Source organism: Saimiri boliviensis, chromosome 1 (genome assembly GCF_048565385.1).
Source record: "Saimiri boliviensis isolate mSaiBol1 chromosome 1, mSaiBol1.pri, whole genome shotgun sequence".
NCBI classification, from domain to species: Eukaryota; Metazoa; Chordata; class Mammalia; order Primates; family Cebidae; genus Saimiri; species Saimiri boliviensis.
Window position 1 is genome coordinate 155,984,780 of NC_133449.1, and position 24,208 is coordinate 156,008,987.

General features: G+C 46.1%; 2 protein-coding genes across 6 annotated transcripts in view; both read left to right on the forward strand.

The window, feature by feature from the left end:
* LOC141579878 (sorting nexin-8-like) overlaps positions 1–9,321 on the forward strand; it is a 26,732-nt gene extending 17,411 nt beyond the window's left edge. For 2 of the 4 annotated variants that reach the window (XM_074378845.1, XM_039471417.2), the window contains 4 exons: positions 3,106–3,223; positions 5,783–5,904; positions 8,356–8,436; positions 9,201–9,321. In XM_074378845.1, coding sequence (XP_074234946.1) covers positions 3,106–3,223; positions 5,783–5,904; positions 8,356–8,436; positions 9,201–9,236 — 357 coding nt within the window. In that variant the 3' untranslated portion in view covers positions 9,237–9,321. Of the gene's footprint in view, positions 1–3,105; positions 4,868–5,782; positions 5,905–8,355; positions 8,437–9,200 lie in introns of those variants that run through there. The other 2 variants (XR_012511973.1, XR_012511976.1) reach the window with 1 other exon arrangement.
* Positions 9,290–22,888, forward strand: LOC101048657 (rRNA methyltransferase 2, mitochondrial-like). 2 transcript variants are annotated; one of them, XM_074378852.1, is made up of 2 exons: positions 9,290–9,490; positions 13,800–22,888. In XM_074378852.1, exons 1-2 carry the CDS (start codon positions 9,379–9,381, stop codon positions 14,240–14,242), a joined length of 555 nt encoding a protein of 184 aa, XP_074234953.1. In that variant the 5' UTR covers positions 9,290–9,378; the 3' UTR covers positions 14,243–22,888. The 2 variants fall into 2 exon arrangements, 1 of the variants encoding a protein (XP_074234953.1); XR_012511980.1 differs by having other exon boundaries at positions 9,399–11,612; positions 13,800–13,886.
* The last annotated feature ends 1,320 nt before the right edge of the window (positions 22,889–24,208 follow it).

Below are 24,208 nucleotides of genomic sequence, written 5' to 3' on the forward strand. Positions count from 1 at the left end.
CCCTGCTGATAGGCAGCGCCTATATAAGAACAAAGGCGGATGTAGCCGGAAAGATCTGTCCTTTTCTTATACGGACGTATGGCGGCTTGGCAAGCAGCATTAGCATTTTCAAATGCAAGTTGTTTAACAAAGTCAGTTCCAGTTTCAGCACTGCCGAAAATTCTGCCCGCTGCCGTAAGAAGGCGATGAACGAACTCAGAGAAAGGTTCATCGGGGCCTTGTTTTATGGTAGTTAGAGAGGAACTGGCATCCCCTTTTGTGGGGAGCTTTCGCCAAGCCTTCATACCCGCGGCCTGTATCTGGGCATACAGGCCAGCATCATATTGCATTTGCATGTCACTGGAGGCAAAATTGCCTTCGCCGGCTAGCATATCAAAAGTCCAATTATTATTAGCTTGGGCATTGCGGCGAGCAGTCTCTTTGCAACACTCATGGTATTCTGACTTCCATAATAAATAATCCTCACCGGAGAGTGTGGCTCGTGCTAACGTCTGCCAGTCCCCGGGGGTCAGCCAATTTTCGGCCACAGACTCTATAATGGCAGTAGTATAGGGGGCAGTTGCACCATATTGTGCCACCGCTGTTTTTAACTCTTTTATGACCTTAAAATCAAACCCATTATGATGCCGCCAGGCGTTATTTTGTTGGTCCATGGTTTCAGTGACCGGAAAAGCAGTGGACATGAAAGGGTCAGTACCGGAGGGTGCCATGGTTACAGGGTGCTGCCTAGGTATGGCTCCAGTACAAGGTGGAGGGGCGACAGGCAAGCAAGCGTCCCCTTTTACCTTTCCTAGTTTGATTTTTTCTAATTGCTTAATAAGTTCCTGATGTTCAGTTTCAAGCTTTATTTGAGTTTTAAGATATTCTATTTTAGATTGAGTTTCTTTTTGAGGATCAATGGCAGGGAAAGCCATAGATGGAGCTGAAGGCTGAGGCACATACGGAGGTGGCCGAAGTGAGGCAGGCGGCAAATCAGAATTTTGGTATCGAGCCGCTTCACCCTCAAGATCGTTCCAATCAATACCCTCATCAATGCCTTCGTCCTCTGAATTATTGGCTCTGCTGGCTAGCCATACAATCCTCTTTTGATATTTTGGATTAGCTAATTTTTGTTTAAGGCCTGCGGCTACACGTTCAGCAAATTCCTCTAAGGAGCACACAGACCCACCGCTCTCCGCGGGTTTCTGTTCCTCTTTACTAGAGTTGCTATTAAATGACATTAAGTCAGCTTCCCCTGACTTTTTCTCCTTGCCCTCTTTGGGTTCTGGTTTCTCCAAAACTAACGAATTTTCTTTAAAGGGGGGGCTTTTATCGGACAAGTTTTTACATGAGTCTCTCAGGCAAGTTTCCCCCTGGGTTATGAGATTAGCAATAACTGGATCGTCATGTTTTCGGGTAATGACCTCATTTATCAGATTCCAGTATGAAAAAGCAATTACAGGGACCTTTTGAAGTCCAAAAGCATCATAATAATTTTTTAGGGCGTCCCCTACTCTTTTCCAACATTTTTGATCTATGGTTCCTTCCTGAGGGAACCAGGGACAAACGTCCTTAATATAATCAAAATATTTAATTAACCGGTTTACTTTCACCTTTACTCCTCGCGCCTTTAATGCTATGCTTAATTCTTCTACAAATAACTCATGCTTACTAATTTCCTGACCCATAATATCGTCGTCCACTTACTACCAGAGAGCAAGGCCGCAGCAGGTTCCCGCGGTGACTCCTCCTCTGGATTTCTTCCTTCAATCCGGCCGGCTTCGACGACGTCCCTCACTGTGTCCCTCGTACTTCGAGTCCCTGTTTGGGCGCCAAACTGTCCCGACCTGCAGGACGACAACAGGGGCCCCGAAGGGAGGGAGTGGGGATGGATGGGCAGGAGACGCGAGAAATGGAGACAAGACAGGAGTCTGATCAAGTCTCGTTTATTGTTGCTGAGCTCACAGCTTAAATAAGCCAGGCAGGGAGGCGGGGCAAAGGAAGCTTGCAGTTGGAAAATTCCGGCCTGGTGTGCCTCGTGCCGCTACCAGCCCCGTGCCGCCTCGTGCCGTCCACGGGCTGGACCTGAATCATCAGGACTTGAGCCTTCCACAAGCGGCACCTGGGCTCTCTTGGCCCCAGGATTTGGCCTGTGCTCACAGCTTCCCACAAAGTTGTATTCATGGTGGTGTTTACAATGCAGTTTGTAAGCAAATATGTTTGGATCGAGCGTCTGCTCCATATTAGTTTATAATCAGCGCTTGGTCTGTTCTAAGAGAGTTGGGGCTATTTCAGGAGACAACAGTGATGCTTGCTATAGCATGAAGGAAGTGAAGAATGTGTTATTCTTTTTTTTTTTTTTTTTTTTTTTGAGACGGAGTTTCGCTCTTGTAACCTAGGCTGGAGTGCAATGGCGCGATCTCAGCTCACCACAACTCCGCCCCCTGGGTTCAGGCGATTCTCCTGCCTCAGCCTCCTGAGTAGCTCGGATTACAGGCATGTGCCACCATGCCCAGCTAATTTTTTGTATTTTTAGTAGAGATGGGGTTTCACCGTGTTGACCAGGATGGTCTCGATCTCTTGACCTTGTGATCCGCCCGCCTCGGCCTCCCAAAGTGCTGGGATTACAGGCTTGAGCCACCGCGCCCTGCCGAATGTGTTATTCTTATCCAGCCTCTGTCACCCCCAGGCGGGAGTGCAGTGGTGCCATCTCAGCTCACTGCAACATCTTTCTCCTGGTTCTAGTGACTTGTGCCTCAGTCTCCCAAGTAGCTGGAATTACAGGCATGCACCACCAAGTGTGGCTAATTTTTTATTTTTATTAGAGACAGGGTTTCACCATGTTGGCCAGGTTGGTCTCGAACTCCTGACCTCAGGTGATCTGTCCACCTTGGCCTCCCAAAGTGTTGGGATTAAAGGCGTGAGCCATCGCGCCCAGCCTAAGAACTATACAAAATTTAAAAGTGACATTGCCATAGATGAAGGCATTACAGGGTTCCTCCTTTAGTAGATGCCTGGTGAGAGAAGATGCGCTCGCTGCTGTTGTTTTCCGGGTTCTGTTGAGGGAAGTGATGAAGCGGCAGAGTTTCCACTGTTGGATGTAAGCACCAAGCCCTTCTCTTGCAGCGCTTCAAGTCCTCCGTGTACAGACGGTACAACGACTTCGTGGTCTTCCAGGAGATGCTCCTGCACAAGTTCCCCTACCGGATGGTGCCTGCCCTGCCACCCAAGAGGATGCTGGGAGGTAAAGCTGGGCATGCTGCCCATTGGGGGCGGGGGGAGCCAGCCCACCTCCTGGACCCAGTGGTCCTGGCTCAGGAATCGACCCCGTCTTGTACAGGGTAGGTGCAGAGCTGTGGGAAGCTCAAGCCTTTTGCCGTCTGGGGCAGAGCTATGGCTTGAGCCCAGCCTTGGTGTAGGCTGGGAGACTGGCACCTGGCACCCCGGGCCCATGGGAGCCTCTGGCTGGATGACCCACATGTGGGAAAGCCCTTGCTGTGCAGTTATGAAACAGAACCCCAGTTCCCCTCTCCAGAGCACAGTGACCAGGGCTCCGCAGAGCTCCCAAGAGGGCTCCCAGGAACACTGTGCGCTCACCTGCCTGGGATTGCCCTGTCCGCATCTGCCAAGCCATCGGAGCCGCCTAAGCCGTGGGCACCACGGGAGTGCTCAGTGACCTCACGGAAGAGAACAGACATTTTGCAAGCAGGGAGTCTAAGCTGCATCTTGCAGGAGACAAAAAACAGTACATGGCTGCCGCACCTTCACCTCCCTGCCTGAAGATGGCCTCGGGCCAGTGGGAGATGATTGACTACCTTGGAATCCCTCCCAGGGCCTGGTTCCCCGAGGCTGCAGAGCACAGGGATGGTGCCTGCCAGCTCCAGTCTCGCTGTTGCTCACTCCATCAGCCCTTTCCTCAAATTCTGGATAAAACATGCTGGGGAGGCGAGTTCTTGGAGCCGATCAGCTGGCTTTCCGCCATTCACAACCCTTCCACAGTCACCGTGTCCTGGATGGGATGCAGCGTGGGAGCTAACACAGTGGCCAGTTCCCTGCGTGTGAAATCGTGTGATGGTGCATAAATGCTTCTGCCTCTCGTGGGTCACTGAGCAAGCAGCCCAGAGCCTGATGATCTGATTTTCTCCCTGCCCCATGTGAACACCACAGAGCAGATCATTCTTATGCTGAAGGGCACACGGGGTGCTCAGGGAAGCAGAGAACGGAGGATGTGACAGGGATGCATGATGCTGGCTCCATCCTGGGCATCCGAGTCCGTGAGCGCTGGCCGGTGTTGGGTGCCTAGAAACTGCACGCACGTACTGTGCCACTCATGCTGGCGTTTATGGAAGCGCAGCCTAATCGGAAGGAGCCTGCCACTCCTAAGCCAGGAGGCCGGCCTCAGCAACTGTATTATTTGTTTTCTTTCTTTTATTCTGTTTTTTTAGAGGCGGGGTTTTGCTGTGCTGGCCAGGCTGCTGTACAACTTTGTGACCTCAAGTGATCCACCCACGCTGGCCTCACAAGATGTTGGGCTTACAGGCGTGAGCCACTGCACCCGGCTGTATTTCTTAATAACTTAAAAATAGTATTTAAAGACCAGGAGCCAGTGGCTCACACCTGTAATCCCAACACTTTGGGAGACTGAGATAGGCGAATCATCTGAGGTCAGAGTTCGAGACCAGCCTGACCAACATGGTGAAACCCCATTTCTACTAAAACTACAAAAATTAGCTGGGTGTGGTGGTGCATGCCTGTAATCCCAGCTACTTGGGAGGCTGAGGCAGAAGAATCGCTTGAACCTAGGTGGTGGAGGTTACAGTGAGCTGAGATTGTGCCACTATACTCTTGCCTGACAAGCGAGACTCCGTCTCAAAAAAGAAAAAAACAGGTATTTAAATACCATTTTTGTTTGTGTTCAGATTGAAATGTCCTGAATGCATCAATATATGCTTTTACTTTCTTTCCCTTTGGAGTGAAAATATTTAACCTGAATGGAAGCAATTAGTAATTGGATCCATTGCAGAGTGAGTTATAAGCACAGTGAATAGAAAATCTTGACCTGGCATGGTGCTCATGCCTGTAATCTCAGCACTTTGGGAGGCCGAGGCACGATTACCTGAGGTCAGGAGTTCGGGACTAGCCTGACCAACATGGTGAAACCCCATCTCTACTAAAAATATAAAGATTAGCTGTGTGTGGTGGCACCTGTCTGTAATCCCAGCTACTCCAGACGCTGAGACAGGAGAATAGATTGAACCCAAGAGGCAAACGTTGCAGTCAGCTGAGATTGCGCCACTGCACTCCAGCCTGGACAGTAAGAGCGAAACTCTGTTTCAAAAAAAAAGGACATCAAAAAGTCCAAGATGGTGCCATCACGAAAAAATTAAAATTAAAAAAATAAAAGAAAACCTGCATTGTGTTAGTGTTGGAGCTAGCAAAATCCATTTTTTCCCTGGAGAGAAGTGCCAGGAAGGGATTATGGAAGGTGTCTTTAATGGAGGTGATCAGGTGACCACTCATTTGGTTCATAGGACTCTTGATGGAAAGGAGCAGATCTGTGGTTTTCACTGGCAGCTCCTGGACCCACGTGTGTGTGGCTGGAGGCAGGGTTTGGGGGTGGGGCTCTTGCTCTGGGCAGCTTTTGCAGGCTTGTTATCTGGGTAGCACTAGGGGCCCAGCCAGTGCCCTCCACTAGTCGCTGGTTGCTCAGCCGCCTCTAGGGAGAGCTTTGAGAACTCATTCAGAGCGGAAGATGGGGGCTGGCACCCTGTACTCTGTCCAGTGACCCTGTGCACTCCTCCAGCTGACAGGGAGTTCATCGAGGCCAGGAGGAGAGCTCTGAAGCGCTTTGTCAACCTGGTGGCACGGCACCCCCTGTTCTCCAAGGATGTGCTTCTCAAGCTCTTCCTGTCCTTCAGCGGCTCGGTGAGTGTGTCTGCCCCCGGCGTGTCCCTGTCCCCGGAGCCCCCAAGCCTCTGAAGCTGCTTTTTCCTCTCAGGTTTGGTTTCTTATCCTCCTGGTCCCTTGTTTGGACGCCCAGTAGGAATGACATGGACAACACTTCTTTCCTGTCCAGATAACAGCCCGAATGTGATTTTCAGAGGTGTTCTGGTGTTGACTTGGCAGGATTTTGTAAATCTACATGGAGATCCTGGATCTCTGCCGTCACTTTGAGGTTTTAAACTGGATGGCTTGGAGGGTTTAGGGAGATGAGAGACTCCAGATGGGAAGAAGTGTTCACTTAAAACAAGGCCCTGTCTGACTGTGGAGCACTGAGAAAGCACGCTGAGCCTCCATGTCAGAGCCACAGCACAGACCTGCATCTGGGAATCAACTTCTTGTACATGTGCTCAGTCAGACATCCGAGCGGGGTTCCTTCCTCCCAGCGGCTGCCGCACAGCCTTACTGGGTGTCAAGAAGCTATAGCGCCAGGTGTGGTGGCTCACACCTGTAATCCCAGCACTTTAGGAGGCTGAGGTGGGTGGATCACAAGGTCAGGAGTTCAAGGCAAGCCTGGCCAAGATGGTGAAACCCTGTTTCTACTAAAAATAAAAAAAATTAGCCAGGTGTGGTGGCGGGCACCTGTAATCCCAGCTACTCAGGAGGCTGAAGCAGAGAATTACCTGAACCTGCTGGCAGAGGTTGCAGTGAGCTGAGATGGTGCTATTGCACTCCAGCCTGGGTGACAGAGCGAAATTCCATTAAAAAAAAGAAGCTATAGCTCGGCTGGGCACACAGTGGCCCATGCCTCTAATCCCAATGCTTTCAGAGGCTGAGGTGGGAAAGTCCCTTGAGCGCAGGTGTTTGAAACCAGGCTGAGCAACATAGGGAGACTTCCCTACTAAAACAAAACAGAACTGAGGCCAGACATGGTGGTGCACACCTTTAATCCCAGTCACTCAGGAGGCTGAGGCTTGAGAATCGCTTGAACCCAGGAGGTCGAGCTTGTAGTGAACTGTGATTGTGCCACTGCACTGCAGCCTGGGTGACAGAGTGAGATCCTGTCTCAAAGGAAAACCCTGCAGCAAAGCTCCTGTTTCCTGAGGAGGAGGCAGCTGCTAGCCCTCCAGGGAAGATCTGTGCTACCTCCCCGCCTGTTCCTGGAGGACCCTCTCCCTGTGCGTGGAGGGGTGGGGGCTCCACTGGAATAGAGGTTTCCAGACTCTTCTATTTTAGGGAAACCACTTCTTGAATGGGAACCTGAGGGCCTCTGCCCTCCTCCCTGCTGCAGGAAGATACCACCACTCCCAGGCTGACTTCACACAAGTCTTGGTTCCTTTTGTCTTCATTTCCCTCGAGGCAGAGGGACCTTCCCCCTGTAGGAGGGTGGCCTGTCCCTGGGATGCCCCTGGGGATACCTGGAGCAGGCAGTAGGATCTTTTGAGCCCTGGGGGTGGAAATGTTCCTTTGGAAGGAGATCTGGATTGTTAGAGAGGAATGGGGCAGGACCTGGGGGGGGCTGAGGCTCTCAGCAGAGGAGCCAGGTGAGGAGGGGTGTGGTGAGTCACAGGTGGGCAACCCTCCTGTTCTAGGGGCAGGACGCTCCCTATGGCCTTTCCATAGATAGCATTATCTGTCACTTCCTGGCTTCCAAAACTTCCACTTCCTTGGAAGTTTTCTTGCTTCCTTTCTGTTTTTAGAGATGGGATCTCACTATGTTACCCAGGCTAGCAGTCCTGCTGCCTCAGGCTCTGAGTAGCTGGGACTACACACTTGACCTCAGGTGTTTTTTTTTTTTTTTTTTTTTTTGTAAAATGAGAGTCAAGTCAGATGATGTTTAAGGCATTTCTGAAATTCTAGAATTCCTGGATGCGTGAACAGCTGCATATTAGGGTTTCCCTTTGTATCTCCTGGGTGCCTCCTGATTTGAAGGCTCGTTCAGGTGAGAGGGCTCCGATGCCGGGGGTTGGGCCTGTCCTTACTCTGCCCAGCAGCTCCCTGGGCTCTGGTGTTCCTGGTGCCGTGGATGCATTCCTAGGAAGGAAGACACCTTTGCCCTGTTCTATTGCGCTTTTGGAATCTACCAGGGTCTCAGGCATCTGCCGTCTGTCTCTGGGGCTGCTGCTGCCCCCAGTCTGTGGATACAGGGGCCGTGCCTCTGGAGAGTCACCCCCAGGTCTGTGGATGGAGGGCCGTGCCTCTGGAGAGAAGCTGCAGGTTTGTGTTGCTCCTGCAACCAAGCCAGGCTGTGCTGTTCAGGGAGAAAGACATCTAAGGGAGAGTCAAGAGACTGCAGCATCCTAAAATCAAAGCCAATACACGGAAATATATTTCTCCTAAGGAAGGATGACACCCTGCTCCGCGGTGACCTTCGCCTCACATCGGCTTCCTCGTTGCTAGTAGAAGAGGGTGAAGTTTTCTCTTTTCCTTTTGCAGGACGTGCAGAACAAGTTAAAGGAATCAGCACAGTGTGTTGGGGACGAATTCATGAACTGTAAGCTGGCTACCAGGGCCAAGGTATTTTTCTAACTTGGATGAGTACTTCCCTTTTTCATCAGAGAAACAATAGTTTTAACCCTTCATATTGATTTTGCCTCCTCTGCGTGGCAGGAATTGCACGGTTATCCCTTGCATGGTTTTCTCATTGTTTTTTTTTAGACAAAGTATTGCTCTCTTGCTGAGGCTGGAGTGTAGGGGCACAATTTCGGCTCACTGCAACTTCTGCACCCTGGCTTCAAGCGATTCTCCTGCCTCAGCCTCCCAAGTAGCTGGAACTACAAGTGTGCGCCACCACACCTGGCTAATTTTTGTATTTTGTTTTTTCTAGTAGAGATGGATTTCACCATGTTGGCCAGGATGGTCTCGATCTCCTGACCTCAGGTGATCCAAGACCTGCCTTGGCCTCCCTAAGTGCTGGGATTATAGGCATGAGCCACCATGCCCGGCCCCTAATCTCTTTTTATAAAGACATTAGTCCTGTTGGAATAGGGCCTACCACTATGACCTTGTTTTAACTTGGTCACCTCTTTAAGGGCCCTGTCTCCGAATACACTCATATCCTAAGGTACTGAGGGTTAGGACATCAATATATGAATTTTGTAGGGACACAGTTTGGCCTGCAATGCCTGCTTTCTGGCTGTATTGCTTTGTCAGTTCACCTCCCCTCCTGGGTCTTGGTGCCTCATCTCTAGAAACGAATGAGTTGAACCGAGGGCCCTCCCAGATCATGACCTGCCCATCCGTGTGATGCCAACCTGCCTGCTCCTCTTCTCTCCTACCAGGTTCTTGAAGCTGGTGTGTGCTTCCTTTCAGCGTAAAGGGTTCCACACTGCCAGGAGTCACTGCAAGAAACGGACAGGTGCTGAGCACCTGTGGCTGACTCGGCATCTTAGGGACCCATTTGTGAAGGCTGCGAAGGTGGAGAGTTATCGATGTCAAAGCACCTTCAAGCTCTTGGAGATGAACGAGAAGCACCAGATTCTGCGGCCCGGCCTTCGGGTGTTAGACTGTGGGGCAGCTCCTGGGGCGTGGAGTCAGGTGGCAGTGCGGAAGGTCAAAGCCGCAGGCACAGGTGGGAGCTCTGCACGGCTGTTGGCACCTTCTGTCTACCCTGAGGCTGAGTGGGCACAGGCAAGCTGCCTCTGCCAGTGGATATGGGATGGTTGAGCCCTTTTCTGAAAGCATCCACTTCTGAGTTGGTGGTTCAGTAGTGATAATAATAAAAACAGGATCATGCCATTTTCAAAGTGAAAGACAAGGTAGAAAGGTGCAGTGAAAATGAAGATGACCTCGCATGATACCTCCTGGGGGTAATGGCTTCAGCACGGCTGTGTGTGTCCTTCCAGGCCTGCGTTTGCATAGATCCCTCACGTGTTCAAAAGCAATGTCGGGTCATACTCTTCTTGCTAATTTTCAGCCTCACTGGAGCTATTTTTGCTTAATAATACACGTATGTATATATTTTTGTTCCCCTTCCCCAAGATGGAGTCTCCTCTGTTGCTGAGACTGGATGCCGTGGCATGATCTCACCACACTGCAACTTCTGCATCCCAGGTTCAAATGATTCTCCTGCCTCAGCCTCCAGAGTACCTGAGATTACAGGCACCTGCCACCACAGCCAGCTAATTTTTTCTTTTTTAGTCAAGAAGGGGTTTCATCATATTGGCTAGGTTGGTCTTGAGCTCCTGACCTCAGGCAATTTGCCCACCTTGGCCTCCCAAAGTGCTGGGATTACAGGTGTGAGCCACTGTGCCTGGCTACTCTTAATGGTATATTGACCTCTCTCCCCAACAGCACAGCTGAATCTACTCCAGAGCTTTCCAAGTCCTGTAAGCCTTAGGGCAGGCATCCCCAAACTTTTTACACAGGGGGCCAGTTCACTGTCCCTCAGACCGTTGGAGGGCCGCCACAGACTGTGCTCCTCTCACTGACCACCAATGAAGGAGGTGCCCCTTCCTGAAGTGCAGCGGGGGGCCGGATTAATGGCCTCAGGGGGCCGCATGTGGCCCGCGGGCCGTAGTTTCGGGATGCCTGCCTTAGGGCTTCCTGGTGACCCCTCTGGGGCTGCTGCCTCTGGAGCCTAGAAGAGGCTTCGTGGCCAGGGCTATGGATTCTCCACTCTGGGAGAAGCTGAGACACAGTTTTCATCTGTTTATATCTTCGGGTTTTGAGTAAGATTTTCCATATAAAATGATTCCCCTGAATAATGAGATCAACCAGCCACCCATACAACTTAAGAAACTCATCACTGGGAACAGTTACATCCTGTTCCATGATATGCGTGTACGTTAGGCTCTTTACCAGTTCCCTCACCGTGGGCATCAAGGTTGCTTGTGGCTTTTTGCTGGGAGGCGTGTGCTGTGGTGAATATCCTTGCCACTGATGTTCCCTGCTGTCAAGCCAGGGTACCTACATGCACTGGCATTTGAACAGGGTAAGACAGTCCACCCAGAGCGTTCCTAGATACCCTACAGGAGGGATACTGGTACCCATTTGTTGGTGAGAAAACTGAGGCTCAAGAGTTGTGTGATGTGTTGACAGCGCAGACCTGGAATGCTGGCCCGCTGGATCCACAGGTCAGCCTCACTGCTGGTTTGCTGCAGGTTTGCCATGAACGCTTGGTGTCTACCTGCATCTCCTGGGTGGTCCCTGCCCATACTTAGGCCAGGATATGCCTCTTCAGGGTTTTGAACAGCCCTCCCTTTTTTTCTTTTTTTTGGGGGATAGTCTCACTCTATTGTCCAGGCTGGAGTGCAATGGCGTGATCTTGGCTCACTGCAGTCTCTATCTCCTGAGTTCAATGGATTTCCAGCTAATTTTTGTATTTTTAGTAGAGACAGGGTTTTGTCATGTTAGCAAGGCTGGTCTCGAACTCCTGACCTCAAGTGATCCACCCACCTCAGCCTCCCAAGGTGCTGTGATTACAGGCGTGAGCCACCGTAATTGTCCTGAACAGCCTTTTTGTTGTTTCTTTTTTTTAGCTCAACAATTATTGTCTAAATGAGTGAATTTGTGTTAGAAATGTCAGTTCCTTTTTTTATTGCTGAACTTATCACTGTGGAGTCCTCCGAGTAACTGATTTCTGTGGTTTCTGTTCCCCTAAGTGCTCTTGAGATGAAGCAAGAAAGTTTGCCTTGTAGGAGGAAGTGACAGAAGCAGAGCACGTGGGGTGATCTGCCTGTTCTTTTCCTCCCGTAAGTCACAAAAAGCCGCCTTCGGTGGAACCTTCCCAAGATCGTAACATGTGGGATGTTACAGGAGCAAAAGCTCCGGAGCATAAAGTGAGGGATGAGGCCAGGTGCGGTGGCTCATGCCTGTAATCCCAGCAGTTTTGGAGGCTGAGGTGGGAGGATCACCTGAGGTCAGGAGTTCGAGACCAGCCTGGACAACATGGTGAAACACTCTCTCTACAAAAAAATACAAAAAAAATTAACCAGGTGTGGTGGCATGTGCCTGTGGTCCCAGCTACTTGGGAGGCTGAGGTGGGAGGGGTCGCTTGACCCTGCGGAAGTTGAGGCAGCAGTGAGCTGAGGCCAGGCAATGGAGTGAGACCCTGTCTCACACACACGCAAAAAGCTGATATTTGTTTGTTTTTTGAGAGACAGTCTCACTCTGTTGTCCACGCTGGCGTGCAGTGGCGTGATTTCAGCTCACTGCAACTTCTGCCTGCCAGGTTCAAGCATTTCTCTGCCTCAGCCTCCCGAGTAGCTGGGATTATTATAGGCCCGTGCCACCTTGCCCAGCTATTTTTATTTTTTATTTTTTTTTAATTTTTTTTTTAGTAGAGACGAGGTTACACCATCTTGGCCAGGCTGGTCTTGAACTCCTGACCTCGTGATCTGCCCACCTCAGGCTGCCAAAGTGCTAGGATTACGGGCATGAGCCACCATGCCTGGCCAACTTGCTGATATTTCGGTAATACCCATTATAAAACTAAAAAGACACCATTGCTTCGCCTGCCTAAAACAAGAGTTGTTGCCCGTAACTGATCTCAGTGTCTACCTCCCCTCTTCTCCCTCTCCACCTACATTCAAAGCCCCCCTTCACAAGCTCAATGCCCCCATCTCTCCAGTCCCCTCCACTGAGGAGGGGCATAGTACTGTTGAGAAATGTCAGAGTTGATAAGCCAAGGGCACAGTCACAGATTTTTTTTTTTTCAGTCTGCTTAACAGAAAGGCTGTTCCAATGGTAGGGTGAGAGGAAGGGTCCGTGTTTCATTCCTGGCTTAAACATTGGAAATCCAGGTATTTTGAAGAGTACTTCATTTTTCAAAGGTGAAAACCCTTAATCTTCAGCCCAGGAAAATGGGACATCTCGTGCCTCATTTTAGCTGGGTCTCCTGAGTAGCTGAGACTATAGGCACATAGCACCAGACCCAGCTAATTTTTATGTTTTTTTTTGTAGAGACAGGATGTCACTATGTTGCCAAGGCTGGACTGGATCTCCTGGGCTCAAGCAGTCCTCTCACCTCAGCCTCAAAAAGTGCTGGGATTCATTAGTGTGAACCACTGCACCCAGCCAGTATCAGTTTTTGTACGTTACATTGAATCTGTTCATTTTCCCCGTCTCTTGACTTGTTGCCATTAGTTTCTACATTGAAAGCAATTGGATTAAGCTGGATAATGGATTTATTGATTTAATCCAGAGGCACTTTATGTACTAGTATATTATTTTCTTTCTTTCTTTTCTTTTTTTTTTTTTTTTTTTTTGAAATGGAGTCTGTCACCCAGGCTGGATTGCAGTGGCGCAATCTTGGCTTACTGCAACCTCTGCCTCCTGGGTTCCGGCGATTCTCCTGCCTCAGCCTCCTCAGTAGCTGGGATTACAGGCACGTGCCACCAAGCCTGTATGGTGGCACAACATTTTTGTATATTTAGTAGAAACGGGATTTCACCATGTTGGCCAGGCTGGTCTCGAACTCCCGACCTCAGGTGATCTGCCCACCTCAGCATCCCAAAGTGCTGGGATTACAGGTGTGAACCACTGTGCCTGATCTATTTTCCATTTTAGTTTATAAAGAAGACCACTCAGAGATAAGAACCCTTTTGTAGAGAGTGAGCCCTGGGTACTGAAATGATAGCAGATTTGGAATCAGAAGTCCTAGCATCTGGCACAGGTCGGCACATCACTGATGCTGACTCTAGGATAGTCACTTCCTGTCTAGGCCTCAGCTTCTCAGATGTTAAGAACAGTCACCTCCCCCACTGTGCCTTTATAGGATGTATAGATAGTGAGAGAAGGCCTGTGTTCATTTATTTGCACATTAGCTCTTTGCCTTGGTCGACATTTTATTTTTATTTCATCACTTTGTTGCATGTACTGTATTTTTGTGAAAAGATTCAGGATATAAATGAATAACACATTCGTCATTTCTTCCTTAGATCTCAGCTCTCCTGTTGGCTTCGTGCTTGGGGTGGATCTTCTTCACATATTTCCCCTGGAAGGAGCAACTTTTCTGTGTCCTGCTGATGTGACTGACCCGAGAACCTCACAGAGAATCCTAGAGCTGCTTCCTGGCGGGAGAGCAGATGTGATTCTGAGCAACATGGCGCCCAATGCCACAGGGGTCCGGGACCTCGATCACGACAGGCTCATCAGCCTGTGCCTGTCCCTCCTGGGCATGACCCCAGACATCCTCCACCCTGGGGGAACCTTCCTTTGTAAAACATGGGCTGGAAGTCAAAGCCGTCAGTTACAGAGGAGACTGACAGAGGAATTCCAGAGCGTAAGGATCATCAAACCAGAAGCCAGCAGGAAAGAATCGTCAGAAGTGTACTTCTTGGCCACACAGTACCGTGGAAGGAAGGGCGCTGTGAGGCAGTGAGGACTTCCTGTGCCATTTTCATAGTGGTTATTAGCTCCTTTTAAGCTCTAAATGTAGGCTGAGCTCCTTCCTGAAGAGTTCCTGGGAGATCTGAGCTGATCTGGGAGATGGAGCAGGACAAGCGGGGAGTTTTTTTTTCTCTCTCTCCCTCTCTCTCTCTTTAAACAAAAAGAGATAACAAAAGTAAATTCAGGGCCTGTGGAAAATGAAAAAGTTCTCTATATCATGATTTATGAAGAGAAGGTTACCAAGAAAAAGAGATAGGTGAGGATAGAAGGATGAAGAAAGACAGACTATGGGAAGGATCGGAAGGGATTCGTTGAGGCAGGGATGGGTGTGCCCATGTGTGCCTTTGTGTGACTTCATCTTATAGACTGTTAAACTGTCACATAGAAACAGGCTTAAGAACGCCATCCACAGGTTTCCAGTTCTTCGTTTGGCTGTTTAGTGTAAAGTAGAAAAATCTGGGGGCTGGGTGAGGCTACTCATGCCTGTAATCCCAGGGCTTTGGGAGGCTGAGATGGGGATCACTTGAGGTCAGGAGTTCGAGACCAGCCTGACCGCAGGTGCCCCCCACCTCTACAAAAATGGAGAAACAACCAAACCAGAAGAAAAATCTGAAATTTCCATCTGGGGGATGAACTTCTGTCTTTCTGGTGAATAATCTAGAAATTCATGCATTCTTCAAGCAGCAAGAGTTCCCAGAGCAATTAGGGAAGACGTATCGTTTGAATTTATGCATGTGGTGAGTGTGCTTTGGTTTGTGCTGGAAATAACTATTGGTGTCTGGGCTCCCAAGACCATAAAGGTAATTGCCAAAGCAGGCAGTGATGTGTGTTTATTTTCTTTTACTCTTCTATGAACTTGATGCAGCTTTGTATTTAATAAAATAATAGATACTGCATTATTTTATTGTAGAGACTAATGCCTATAAGTTTTGTTTTTTAAAACTAGCTTCTTTAAAGCCGTTTCCTGGAGGTGTTCTTGCCCCTCAAGAAGAATTTGTTGACCGTAACTGTGATTAAATTCCGAGGACTGGTCAGGTGTGGTGGCTCACGCCTGTAATCCCGGCACTTTGGGAAGCCGAGGCGGGCAGAACACCTGAGGTCGGGAGTTGAAGACCAGCCCGACCAACATGGAGAAACCCCATCTCTACTCAAAATACTAAATTAGCCAGGTGTGGTGGCGCATGCCTGTAATCCCAGCTACTTGGGAGGCTGAGGCAGGTGAATCACTTGCACCTGGGAGGTAGAGGTTGCAGTGAGCAGAGATCCTGCCACTACACTCCAGCCTGGCGACAGAGAAAGACATCATCTCAAAAAAACCAAAAAATACAAAAATTAGCTGGGCATGGTGGTGGGTGCCTGTAGTCCCAGCTACTCGGGAGGCTGAGGCAGGAGAATCGCTGGAACCCAGGAGGCGGAGGTTGCAGTGGGCCGAGATCGCGCCATTGCACTCCAATCTGGGCGACAAAGCCAGACTGCGTCTAAAAAAAAAAGAAGGTGGAGTCTGACCTCACCTCACCTGGTTGGATGCTGTGCTGTGGTTTGCAGAGCACTGGGAAGGTAGCCTAGTAGCATAAATTGAATTTCTAGTGGGCCCAGAAAACAATATAACGGATTGATTCAAGCTGATACTGAGTAGCAAAATTTTGTTAAGAGTCAGGAATCTACCGGATTATGGTGATGGTTTTTGGATGGTATGTGCTTCATTATTTTATTTGGGGTAGCTGCAGTGTTGTAGTTTTGGGTAACAGCTACACTTTTGGCACTATTTTCCTTTTAAATTTTTAGTGTCTAAGATTTACTACTAATTAATATATGTCTTTCCAATTCACTTAACACCTTAATAGGTAAAATATTCAGGTGTTACTATGGTAAATGCTTATTTTCCTACTATTGAGGTTTTTAAAGGCTGTGATTAAGAAAAACTTTATTAATTTGATCTAAAAGAAGTAGAAACCTCTATGAAACAATTTTTATTTTCCTTTACATAATATCTTAGAAATATATTAAAGACAAGCTATATTTTCCTTACTTGCTTTTGATAGTTTGTTTTTTTTTTAAAGCATAGATATGCAGGTTGACAGGCCTCTGAAATGTGAAATTGTAATTTGTATAGATGGCATTACTACGAATCTGAAATCAGTGCTAGGTGTACAAATATGAATTTTTCAATCCTATTATCAAATAACAAGATCTCATGGTTTCCTACTGCTGAAAGAAGATGCTATCTTTTGTTCTTGTTTTTAATGAAAGACTTTATGGGAGAACTATTTTATAGGTAGTTGCTGTTGATGTCTCCGTCTGAGAAATAGCCTTTTTTTTTTTTTTTTTTTTTTAATTTCTAGAAGTGTTCTGAATTTTAAACCAGAATTATTCAGGTTAGAAAAACCCAGAATAAAATTGTACCCACAGTGGGCACTCAACGAGTGTGATATTTCACAAATGTCAGAGACTAAGATCTTTTGCTATCTTTTAACACAACATGATGTCTCTTTTCATAAAAGACTTAAAAGATATTTGAGAAATGAGGAAATTCTAAAAATGATAAGCCTCTTAGTTAACATGTCATAAAGACCTCTGGCAACTATATGAGGAGAAGTTTGAAAACTTGCCCACTGGTTTGACTTTCTGACTATATCCTTGATGTTCGTCACGCACTAGTTCATTCGTTCCTCCCTACTTAACTTGAGGCCCATCCTTCCCTGTTATTGTGTCGTCTAGCCAAATCTGAAAGGCCTTCATGTTTAATTATCATTTCCCCAATCAAGTCCTAAAGTCAATTGAAAAAAAAAAACCTGAATATTCTATTAACTCATTTGTCCTTTGAGTTAAAAGTAAAGGAAGGTAGATTATAGCCATCACTTCACCCTCACAAGTCAGTGTTGAACTTTCCAGACATTTAAGAATCTGACTGGCCTACCCTTATAAGAGCAGTTACAGAAACTGCAAACTGAGTGAACCCATCATCTGCTTCTACTTGTCAGTACCACATTTGTCTCTTTCTGTATACATTAGCCATTCTGTGCTCTCCAGCTAGTTCTAAAGCTGTTGTGTATAGTGGAAATACATAAAGCATGATTTTACAAATCACATAGGTTATTGCCGTGGAAAGAGAATGTTTTAGCTTCACAGTGCTTAAAGAGGGGCAGGATAATGAGAACAAATCTCACAGGGAATGTACTCTGTAGGAGAGGTATGTTGACCATGTAGTAAGTGAGTTCCAGAATTATTAAAAATCTAGTTGCTCAGTTAGAATAGGAGCAGACCTCTGTGGAGAGTAAGTCTAGTTAAAGTTTGAGGTGTGCCTTTGTTCAAGTGATTTTAGAGGGAGGCTGGGTGCACTGCCTATAAACTCTGCCCTGAAGGGAGCAGAACCATTCAATAAAAGATCACTAACACCACTGGCTCACCCTTGAATTCTTTCCTGGGTAAAGCCAAAATCCCTCCTGGGCTAAGCCCTAATTTTGGGGCTTGCTTGTCTTGCAACACCTGGCAACCACAAAGGGATGAATAGAGCAATCAAGAGGCAGTGACCAATGAAGCAATAAGACAGTGGAGACAGTGGCAATAGAGTTTGGTGGAGAGGCAAGATGACAAGAGACAGAAATAGTGACTGACAAGCAAGTGAGAGACAGCAATTGGTGGTCGGTTGGATGGTAGGATGGCGAAACGGAGAAATGGTGATCAGCACTGCAGTGATCTAAGCTGCAGAGCCAAGGGCTTCTTTAAGATTAGTCATCTTTCCTGGGCAAAGCCAAAAATATTCCTGGGCAGTTTTGGGTCTTGCTTGTCCTGCAACAAAAAGAAGTGAGACAGCTGCTTTGTTTTAATGAATTATGGGCTGAGTTGGATGAACTTGTCCCAAATCTGGTTGTGATTGTTGAGTTAGGTAAGCATTGCAAATGTTTGCAGATGCATCTGTCAATACCTTCAAATTGCTGCCTTTGTTTTATTGAGTTATGTCTTAAGGGGCCAATTTCTGGTGTATGGAACTACAGAATCATCTACTGTACATTGGCCACTGGTAGTTAAAAGCAAACTAACATGTGGAGCAGTTTGAATACCAAGCACCATGGGACACATTTTTGTCTGTAATCCTCAAAGCTGCTCTGTGAGGCCAGGCAATGACACCCCCAGTTTATGAGCTGCAAGGAGGGTGTAGAAGTTAAGAACAAAGACAGGCTTAAGAAGGAATCTCAGCTCCCTCATCTTCCAGGCCTATGACTATGAGCAAGTGACTTACTCCCTTAATTCAATTTTGTTATTTGTAAAATCAGTCTCATAGCAACACTTGCATTACGGTTATTGATAAGATTAAACAAAATAGTCTACATAAAGTGCTTAGAACAGTGCCTGCCACATAGCAAGATGAGCTTATGCTCGTGAACTCAAGCCCTTTGCCAGGCATTGTTCTGAACGTGCATTACATGTATTAGTTATATGTATTAATTCAGTTCTCACAACAACCCCATGGGACAGGTACTGTTGACACGCCCATGTATAAATGGAAAAATTGAGGTGCAGAGAGGTTAAATAAATTACCTGGGGTCACAGAGCTGACAAATGGTAGAGCCAGGATTTAAAGTCAGGCAGCTTGGTAGCAGAGTTCCTGCTTTTCACCATTTCATTGCACTGTCACTATACGATGTTGGTAAAGAAACCTCAACAATGATTAATTAGTTTATTATGATGAGTATGAAAGCGATTCAGAAGGCTAAGTGACTTGCTCAAGATTTCACAACTAGGCCGGGCACGGTGGCTCAAGCCTGTAATCCCAGCTCTTTGGGAGGCCGAGGCAGTTGGATCACAAGGTCAAGAGATCAAGACCATCCTGGTCAACATAGTGAAACCCCGTCTCTACTAAAAATACAAAAAATTAGCTGGGCATGGTGGCGCATGCCTGTAATCCCAGCTACTCAGGAGGCTGAGGCGGGAGAATTGCCAGAACCCAGGAGGTGGAGGTTGCGGTGAGCTGAGATCGCGCCATTGCACTCCAGCCTGGGTAACGAGCGAAACTCCGTCTCAAAAAAAAAAAAAAAAAAAAAAAAAAAAATCACAACTATACCTGGCAGAGCCCTTGCAGTTTGAGCCTAGGTTGTCTGGTTCCCTAACTCATGCTTGTTCTGTTGTGTTTCTTTAAGGAGAAATGAATGGGAGGTGCCTACTTAGAGATGAGTGTCTGCAGGGAGCATCTGGACAGAGTATTTACAGCCACTAGGAGTTGGCATAGAAAGGACAGTGTGGTGACAAGTCATGCTTGCCACAGCAGGAGCAAAAGCTTCAGTCAGGTAGGAGCATCTATCAATCTGTGATCAGAAAGGAAAGAGGAGTACACCAATGTTCTTAGTGGCTTTATTTGTAATAAATAGAGGATAGTTTTGTAAAAAATGCTTTATTTGTAAGAGCTCCAAGCTGGAACCAACACAGATGTCTTTCAACTGGTAAGTTAAACAAACTGTAGTACATCTATACTGTGGCTTGTTCTCAGCAATGAAAAGTAATAAACCATCAACACATGCAAAAACTTGGGTGAATCTCCAGGGAATTATACTGAGTGAAAAGATCCAATCCTAAAAGATTACATATGGTGTAATTCTATATGATATTAAAGTGACAAAAATTTTAGTAATGGAGAACAGATTAATAATGGCCAGGTGTTAGGGATAGGGGAGGAGGTAGGGTAGGTGTTGTTTTAAAAGGTCAACAGGAGGGATCCTTGTGGTGATGGAGTATCTTGACTGGTGGTGGTAGTGGACACATGAACCTACACATGATAAAATGTATAGAACTAAATGTGTGTGTGCATATATGTAAGAACACTGAGGAATCAGAGGAAGATAGGGGGATTATATCAATATCAGTATACTGGTTATGAAAGGATACTTAGTTTTGCAAGCTGTTATTATTGGGAGAAATTGGATAAAAGGTACACAGAATCTGTTTCTAACAACTGCACATGAATCTTCAATTATCTCAATAAATATTTTAATTATTTTTGAAGGAAGAGGAGGGCTTTTATGCCAGGGAGCCAAAAAGGAAGCAATATGGCCCACTCCCTGGGAATGGAAACAAAGACCTAGTGGGTCCTCTGGCCCTTGTGAGTGTCCCTATCATGAGCCCTCAGAAACAGGAATGGTGGCAAGTGTGGCTCAGACTGGCTCCTCTCAAAAAGCAGGTACATTGGGAGCCAAAGTGGGATGATAGGAGTGCAGGAGTTTGAGAAGTTTTCCTGAGGGATTCTATCATTCTTCATTGAAATCCACCAATTTAGTAGAAAAGGTTATGGAATTCTGTTTCCAGCATCATTAACACCATATGCTGCATTAAACAGATGAAGGAAACTCTACAAATTAAATGAAACCTGCCCAAGACAGCTGGATACTAATTCTGACCTGACCCCTACCTCACAGGATTTATACTGAGATACTTTCTATTAATCACGATAACAGCTAATATCAACTGAGTAGTTACTACATGCCAGGCCACTGTGCTGAAGGCTTTAAATACAGTATCCTATTTCTCTTCACAATAGTCCCACGAAGATGGAACTGTTCTTATCTCTGTCTACAGATGAAGACAGTGTAGCCTGCAGGAGTTAATACATCAGCCTGAGGTAATGCAGTGCGAGGGTGGTGGAGTGGCTGTTCTGCCTGTGTACATAACGACTGCACTACCTGCTTCTCAGTTCTTAGCTATAAAAAGAAGAGACTGGAGAGATTGGAGAGAGATCCAAGATGGCTGATCACTAGCAGCTCGGGATTGTAGCTCCCACTGAAAACGCAAAGAACGAGAGGACGCCACACCTTCACATGAATTCTTGTTGCTCACGCACCAGGAGATTCCCAGCGGAGGAGCCCCACGGGTCGCCAGCGCGACTCTTGTGACCGGCGAGGCGGTTTTGCCGGCGCCTCGGAGCGTTGGTTCTTGGTGCAGAGTCAGAAAAGCACCATCCATCTTAACGCCGCCAATTTGGTCGGCGCAGTGGGTTGCTCAGATTTCGGCGCTGAGAATCAAGAAGTTGGACGTCCACTCAGAAACCCAATTACAAAGACGGTAATTATAAAGACCACAGATGGATAAATCTACAACGAAGGGAAGAAAACAGCCAAAAAAGGCTGAGAATGCCCAAGATCAGAACGCCTCTCCCTCAGCAGGGGATCCCAGTTCCTCATCAGCAACAAAACAAGGCTTGATGGAGAACGAGTGTGTTCCAATTACAGAAGCAGGCTTCAGAACATGGATAATAAGAAACTCCTGTGAATTAAAAGAACTTATGCTAACACAATCTAAAGAAACTAAGAACTTTGAAAAAAGGTTTGACGAAATGTCAACAAGAATACAAAATTTAGAGAGGAAAATAAGTGAATTGATGGAACTGAAAAACACAATACGAGAACTACGTGAAGTATGCACAAGTTTTAACAGCCGAATTGATCAAGCAGAAGAAAGGATATCAGAGGTCGAAGACCAACTCAATGAAATAAAACAAGAAGACAAGATTAGAGAAAAAAGGATAAAAAGGAATGAGCAAAGTCTCCAAGAAATATGGGACTATGTGAAAAGACCTAATCTACGCTTGATAGGTGTACCTGAATGTGACGAAGAGAATGAATCCAAGCTGGAAAATACGCTTCAGGATATTATTCAGGAAAATTTTCCCAACATAGTAAGGCAGGATAATATTCAACTCCAGGTAATACAGAGAACATCACGAAGATATTCCTCAAGAAGAGCAACTCCAAGGCACATAATCGTCAGATTCACCAGGGTTGAAATGAAGGAGAAAATACTAAGGGCAGCCAGATAGAAAGGTCAGGTTACCCACAAAGGGAAGCCTATCAGACTTACAGCAGATCTCTCAGCAGAAACCCTACAAGCCAGAAGAGAGTGGGGACCAATATTCAACATCCTTAAAGAAAAGAACTTTCAACCAAGAATTTTACATCCAGCCAAACTAAGCTTCATAAGTGAAGGAAAAATAAAGTTTTTTGTGAACAAGCAAGCACTCAGAGAATTCATCACCACCAGGGCTGCTTTACAAGAGCTTCTGAAAGAACCACTATACATAGAAAGGAACAAACAGTATCAGCCTTTCTAAAAAATACCAAAAAGTAAAAAACATCAATATAATGAAGAATTTACATCAACTAATGGGCAAAATAGCCAGCTAATATTAAATGACAGTATTAAACTCACATATACCATTATCAATTCTAAATTTAAATTGACTAAATTCCTCAATTCAAAGACAGCCAATTTGGACAAAAAACTAAAACTGTATGCTGCATCCAGACCCATCTCACATTCAAGGATACACAAAGACTCAAAACAAAGGATGGAGAGAGACTTACCAACCAACCAGAGAGCAAAAAATAAATAAAAAGCAGAAGTTACAATTTTTGCCTCTGATAAAATAGTATTTAAAGCAACAAAGATCAAAAGAAGCAAAGAAGGACATTATATAACGATAAAAGAATTAATGCAACAACAAGAAGAGTTAAAGGTCCTAAATATACACGCACCCAATACAGGAATACCCAGACATACAAGACTTATAAAGAGACTTAGACTCCCACACAATAATAGTGGGAGACTTCAACATTAATATTAGACAGATCAATGAGACAGAAAATTAACAACGATATCCAGGACTTGAACTCAGATCTGGAACAAGTAAACGTAATTAACATTTATAGAACTCTCCACTTTACACAAAATATACACTCTTATCAGTACCACATCATATCAACTTAGAAGTTTAAACGAAATGTTGGTTGGCTCCTTGTTTGTTATTCTCTTCCCTCATTTTCTTTCATGTCTCCATTATTAAGGACAATTATAGGCATACCCATATTTAGACTGCATTCTAGCCCGGGCAGCAAAGCAATACCCCCATTCTCTCTCCCTCTTCCTCTTTCTCTTTCTTCCTCTTCTTTACTCTTTAAAAAATAATAATAATAATAATTCCTCATCCCATTCAACCAAATTTCTCACGATTAGGTGAAATTATAACAAATGTGTTGCTACAATTACCAAAGCTGTCTACTTACTGGTAACTTCAGTATGATTTTGGTATTAGCACTTCCAAAGTAAAAGAAATCTGTTGGCCAGGTGCAGCGCCTCACTCCTGAAGTCCCAGCACTTTGGGAGGTCAAGGTGGTAGAATTGCTTGCATCCAGGAGTTCAAGACCAACCTGGGAAACATAGCAAGGCCCTGTCTCTACAAAAAAATTAAAAATTTGCTGGACATGGTGGCATATGCCTGTAGTCTCAGCTACTCGGGAGGCTGAGGTGGAAAAAAAAAATAAAAAAAAAAGAAAGGGAAGATTCTGGTGGGAGAGAGAGATGAAGATATGATACCTAGTTTCTAGGGAGCTTGGAGGCAAGGGTGGAGTATTGCCCAGAAAAGAGGAAAAGAAAGTGATGGAGAGCTAGAGAAGTCACAGAAAAGGGCAAAGAGATTTCAAATATAATTTTTGCTAAGTGTATTGTCCCAGATTGGAAGGAATATCAGAGCATTTGGTTTTTCCACCTTTAATACAGTCATAGGTATTTCTGGGGTGGGGGGCAGGAGGCAGGGGAAACAGAGGAGGCTATTTATTTTAGTAATCTATACACTGATGTATTAATAAATTAAAATGATCTTATTGCTGTAATTTGTTTTGTTTGTTATAAAGCATAAGAACAACTTTTAACAATTTCCAGCAGCAATTATTTCATTTGGGAGTATTTTTTGCAATAGACTTTAGTGCACAATTGTCCACTATTTTACAACCACCTATTGACATCCTGTCAGTACCTCATAATTATAAAAGTATTTCATCATTAAACGTGCCTGAGAAATGCTGAAATCCACACTCTGATTCCTTCTGTTTCAAGTGGTAAAAAAAAAAAAAAAAAAAAAAAAAAAAAGAAGAGACTGAGCCAAGGGGTTTGGATTCTTCATGGCTTGAGTGATGTT

What these genes read in the sequence shown, in the direction of transcription:
- LOC101048657 (XM_074378852.1), top strand. Translation starts at nt 9,379, where the DNA reads ATGAACGAGAAGCACCAGATTCTGCGGCCCGGCCTTCGGGTGTTAGAC. An exon ending in GGTCAAAGCCGCAGGCACAG is followed by an intron (nt 9,491 to 13,799) that starts GTGGGAGCTCTG and finishes TTTCTTCCTTAG; the next exon opens with ATCTCAGCTCTCCTGTTGGC.